This window comes from Triticum aestivum, chromosome 3B (assembly GCF_018294505.1).
Source record: "Triticum aestivum cultivar Chinese Spring chromosome 3B, IWGSC CS RefSeq v2.1, whole genome shotgun sequence".
NCBI lineage: Eukaryota > Viridiplantae > Streptophyta > Magnoliopsida > Poales > Poaceae > Triticum > Triticum aestivum.
Window position 1 is genome coordinate 187,474,494 of NC_057801.1, and position 5,705 is coordinate 187,480,198.

The 5,705-nt window shown below is 43.1% G+C and overlaps 1 protein-coding gene across 2 annotated transcripts; it reads right to left on the reverse strand.

Annotated features, from left to right (window-relative positions):
* Positions 1–1,777: 1,777 nt before the first annotated feature.
* Positions 1,778–5,337, reverse strand: LOC123069291 (uncharacterized). Of its 2 annotated transcripts, XM_044492108.1 has the most exons (3): positions 4,804–5,337; positions 1,924–2,384; positions 1,778–1,820 (listed from the first exon to the last, which is right to left on the reverse strand). In XM_044492108.1, exons 1-2 carry the CDS (start codon positions 5,319–5,321, stop codon positions 1,925–1,927), a joined length of 978 nt encoding a protein of 325 aa, XP_044348043.1. In that variant the 5' UTR covers positions 5,322–5,337; the 3' UTR covers positions 1,778–1,820; position 1,924. The 2 variants fall into 2 exon arrangements, with proteins under 2 accessions (XP_044348043.1, XP_044348042.1); XM_044492107.1 differs by having other exon boundaries at positions 1,778–2,384; positions 4,804–5,336.
* Positions 5,338–5,705: the final 368 nt, after the last annotated feature.

Sequence of the window (5,705 nt, forward strand, 5' to 3'; positions counted from 1 at the left end):
TAATGACGTACGACACAAACCCAATTTGCTTTATTACTCCCTCCGTTCCATAATGTAGCGCATATAGATTTTCTACAAAGTCAAACTTTATAAACTTTGACCAAGTTTATAGAGAAAACTATTTATATCTACAATACCAAATGTATATAATATGAAAGTATGTGTTGTGATGTATCTAAGCACACGTATTTGGTATTCTAGATGTATATGATTTTTTCTACAAACTTGGTCAAAGTTTATAAAGTTTGACTTCTAGAAAAATCTATATGCGCTACATTGTGGAACGGAGGGAGTATTAGGTAAAGATAAAGACTTGAAGGGCAACTTGTGGGGTTGATGGCTACTGGAAGGCTACCCAGGAATTGCCTGCCCTGCAAATTATTGGAAGATCATATTCTTATTGAGAATGAAAGCATTATTCCTCCAGCGTCGACAGTAAGAATGCAAGAGGGGGTATGAGAGACCTGAAGGTTTTGTGAGGACCCGATTTATTTTGTCCAGTGGCATGCAAGAGGGAGTGGACACTGCCTAAGTTTCATATCAAATATGTGGTTCATATTCAGGTTGAATTTTTCGGTGTGACTATTTTCGCTTACCTGGTTAGGCTTGAGCATTTTGGACCAGTAACAGTTGCTTTCAGTTTTGAAGCTGGGTAAGCTCATATAAAATGCATAATCTTTCCCATTTTCTAATCAAGCTGAATTTTGTAGACCGCTTGCTTGGTGCTAGACATCTCAAATCATTTATCCCAATCTTATTATATACTCCCTAAAGTTAGTACAAAGTTGGGTGCTGTCGTGGGCCTCACAATGAAGCAAATGAAAAATATTAGGTTCATTTATTTTATCACTATTGGCAGGTGTCAAAAAGTATGCATGGTTTTGAAGATACCGATGCAAAACACTGTTTGTGCTTATAACAGTATTTGTTGATGATCAAATCAACTGTTGGCCATGAATATTTACTGTCATCCTGATTCTGCCCTATATCCATCCAATGCTTAAAGGATTGGTGGTTATTTGTGCCAAACTTGGAAGTTTGAGGGCTTGATGTCTTATGTCATGGTGAAGGTAGAAACTGAACTTGTGTACCGCGTAATAATATGACTGTCAGAAAGAATGTGGATGTGTCGCAAGTCCATACCATAAAACACCATGTTTTGTTATCTTAAAGTATGCGCATTAGTCCTTGATACATGGATTTTGAACATGGTACCACCGCTTAGCGCAATGGTTAAAATTTAACAAACTCCTAAACTCGGTTCAAGAAAAGAAAACTCCTAAACGTATTAGCGTACATCTTTGCTACTGCTCGTCATGCTTTTGCTGATTAACCTTCAGCTGTGCGCGTGATAGTGTAGAAGTTCTTAGACATGGCTGGTGCAGCTATTGGCGTCGTGCTAGATGAATTTGGCGCATGATTTTGTGAGATCTTAGACAAGGGAACGCTGCACCTTTGTTCTTTCCAGTTGATTTACTCAACCATTCTGTTCTGAGTATTTATAACATGACAAAATAGACACAAAGAATGCTGGACTTGACATGGTTCACAATATATGATTTTAGTCTGGATTCATAGATATAATAATGCTGGACTTCATATGCTTCACAATATATAATTTAGTCTGGGATTTATAGATATAATACTGCAATAAAACTAGTTGTCAAATTCGCTGTTTTGGAGACCGTTGCAATGTCCAGGTCGGCGACTTCAGGGAACCGGAGCAGGCACGCCCCCAAATTAGCTTGCTCACAAACATATGCAGCACTGCAGTCCATACAGCTCAACCAAGAGCAACTTTATTCTGTATAAATTTGTCTCTGTACATATATACAACAGTTATGATTCAGTACTACTCATCAGTGACTGGTGACTACAATACAACAAAAAGGTAGATTTTGTAAGTATCGTGCTAAGACCCACCCTATCCTCCTCTGAGATTTGCTAAGCGTCTGATCCATGCCAACCTTGAATAAAGTGACGCCGTGCTCAAAGATTGAGATGAAGCCTCGAAATACGTTGGTTTTGGAGTGGACGGACAGCTAAGTGATCTGACTAGCTCTTGAACAGACAGGACCTTGTACTTTGTCGGTGGGTTCGTAGCAATGTTGTGTACCTTATGCTCATAGATCTTCCCATTCCTGTCGAGTTTGTAAATGGAGGCACCATCAAAGCGGGCATGGCCATCCCATGGGACTCTAGGAATGCCGTGGGCAATCCAGCGAATCATAATAAGATTCTCGGCAGGCTGCCATATACTAACTATATCAACCCATAATGCTTTGAAGAAGATACGTCCAGTAAAGCGCAATCCCCAGAATAGACTTCTGTAATTGTCAATGCCCTCGAATTTATTGAAAGGGTTTCTGAAGACGATATCATCTCTGGCAAATAGCAACAAACAGAATTAGGGAAAGACCAATGACAAGACTCAACAGTACAAATCTGTACAAGAAAATGCAACCTTCGTGCAATGTACTCTGCATAACATAATAAGTTACTTAGAATGGAAGACAGATGCAGGCCCAAGTTACTCAACTCATGTGAGCAACTGCAAAGCATTAGAAATACATGCTAAAGTTCGAACAGAGCCAAGATCGAGCAATTAAACATGCAGGTGTAATAGTAACCTCGTAATTCAGATACAAAATATTGTATTTTTCTGTTTCTCTTGGGGGCTAATTTGGTTCTAGGCCTAGCACTGCCACACTTTGCCACAAGTTTTTGCCAAACTTGCCTAAGGTTGGTTCAACAAAATTGGAGCCACAAGTTGGCAAGCCTAAGGGAATCTTGCCACACTTTGTGAGTGGATGTGATTGGGGCCCTAGTGTGGCAAAAAGCATTTTTCCTAAGATGTGGCTGCAACTAAACGCCCAACTAAGTTGGTCAAACTTGCTTAACGTTGGCGTGGCAACCTTAGGCAAACTTAGTCTCAAACCAAACAGCCCCTAAGTTCAGTGAATATTCGAACTTCGAAGGCAGCTTAAAGATGCAAGAAAAGTACTGTATGATTTGGATGTACTTAAATGGTTAGGGCATGGGCAATGTGCTGAGGATTTTGTTGAGATGAAGTCTGCCACCCATAGAGAGTCTAGCAGAGCAAAATTTGCTACAATGTCTTTGACCTGGCTGTAGGACCCACTAGTTAGCAGAAAGACAATCAGCTCTACGTTTTTCTGAGCACTAGCATATTTATCTCGTGAGTTTGCAAACTGACATTGCACCCATTCAATCATTTTATTTGCTTAGACTCGATCCTCAAACTAGAACCGGTTCATCAAATAATTTAGCTAGCCTCACCCCCTCTAATCTTTACACCCGAGTCCCACATACAAAAGATACTCTTAGCAACGGCTCTTTTGCATTATTGCAGGGGATAACCTCATGATCGCAGTAATAAAATATAAACTCTAATGGACAACTGACATACTGATAAGGTTAATGCAAGAAACACTTATGTAAGCAACTGATGTTGGGTCGTGTTTATAAATGTGTGGTCCCACTCCCAGTCTGCATCGTAGATTAGACAACACGCTAAATGGATAAGATAAGCTCAAGCAAATGTCATATTGCTTGCATTAATTGATAATTATTAAACAAGATGGCCACAGTATGCTAACAAGAAAGAGATATCATTACATCCCAACCAAACCAGAAAACACACACTAACCAGAATTAGATTGTATTTTTAAGGAGAACAAGCAGGAGAACTGACTGTCTCCGTGTTACGAGGATAAAAGCTCCCAACAAGTAACACTCTATAAAATGCAGAGCAAAACAAAGAAAATGGCCAAAAGGGCAACTACAGCGCTAAGCTATCACCATAGATCGATGATGATCGGCGCAAACAAGAAAGAACCTACTTTAGAACTTGATCAGCCTGGTCATCTCTTCCTCCCTAACCATGCACCACTGGTTCTTTTAGAAGCAAGGATGCGTTTCTATTACACTAATTAACTTACTAGTTCCCGATAAAGAAACAAAACAAAACTCTGCAACAGAAGGAAAAAAAACAGATAAAATGTAGAGGCTAACCGTGTGCATAATAAAGAAGAAAAGATAGATGCCACCATATTGTGAATCTAGTACAAGAGCCTCACACTACTGAGTCAAGCCTATCGCACATATACTCTGCTCTCCAGTCCACATTTCAGTTCATTGTACCAATGTCCACTCAGAATCAACACTAGAGGGCCAACGCTACTGCCTCGAACATGAATCTCTGAATCTCTTGAGGAATGCATTGGGTAGTTCTACAAGTAAAGAGGTCCTACTCACATCCACAAGACAAACCATATCCTAATTAACATTATATAGAGATAAAACCTAAGCTTCATTAGATGGTTTCTGAAATGTGGTTCTTCTGATGCTTGATAGCCCAATAGTAGCTGCGCTGCCCAGGTCATCCATCCCATCTCGAAAAACATCCAACACTAGATAGGTGTGAAGAGTACTGAAAGACTAAGCTAGATCATAATTTCAATTTAGAAGAGATGCGGTATTGTGAGGCAATCTAGCCATCAACATCGGTCAATGGCAATCAAATAATTACTGCGTCGGCACAACTACTTAACCCAGAGAGATATCTGCAGCGAAATATGCATGTAGCATGTTCTAATTAGAAGCTGATGCCAGTCTGCCACAGACCAATCCCTTATGAAGTAGCCACACCAATTTCACCCCTAAATTTACCAGGGTTCCACCTAACAGTTGATCCTTTGTTTTTGTATTTTTCAAATATAAAAGTTTCTGAAAGGTTCTCAAAGTGAAGACAAAGAGAAGCAATGAAACATGGGCACGGACCTGTATATATCGAAGCTGGGCTCCTTGTAGAAGACGTCGGGTATCTCCTCCCTGAGCGTGCGGATGGCGTAGCCCAGGTTGAGGTAGTACCTGCGCCGCTCCTCCTCGTCGTCGTCCCGCCGCGTGGTCGCCGCCGGCGACTCCGAGGCCGGCGTCATCGGCACGGAGAAGAGCGGCGGGGGCGCCGGCACCGGCAGCCTCCCGTTCCGCACGGGGTCCGTGACCCTGATCACCCGCCCCCTCCCCGTCCCCGTCCCGGGCTCCTCCTGCTTCACGCGGCCCCCGGCCCTGGCAGCCGCCACGACCCTCGCCTCCCTTCTCCGCGCGACGCCGGCCGCCGGCGGCCGGGCCGCCGCGAGGTCCGGGAGGTGCAGGAGGTTGGCCATTCGAGCCCGAATTCGGAGCTCCTCTGGCCTTTCTTGCTTAGGTTTTGGTGGGGTGAGGAGAGGAGGAGAGGGAGAGGAGTGTGTGAACTGCGTGAGAGAGGGGCGGAGCGGAGCGGAGGAGAGAAGGGTCATTTCATTTGACTTGGGTATTTGTTCGGTCCGTTTCCAGTTCGGTTTTGGATATTCTGTTCCGCGGCGAGCGTGGCGTCAGATGGCGCGCTCGTTTGGCTTGCTGCGTGTCTCTATTTTGAGGACGACGCGTAGCAGAATATCTGCCGAGTCTCCCCCCCTTTTCTTTTAGAAAAATGGAAATATCTGCCGAGTCTGGGGCGGCTTGTGCATCTGCTTGCTGCCGGTGTCTCTGTCCGTGGGCATTTCTGAAGATGAACAACAAGCTACATGTCCGGTTATGTCTTTCTCAAAACATTATCCTCCAACTGAAAACAACATGTTTTGCGAATACTCACTTCGTTAAGTTTTACTAGATCTCGCGGTCTCTGATCATAAACAACTTTG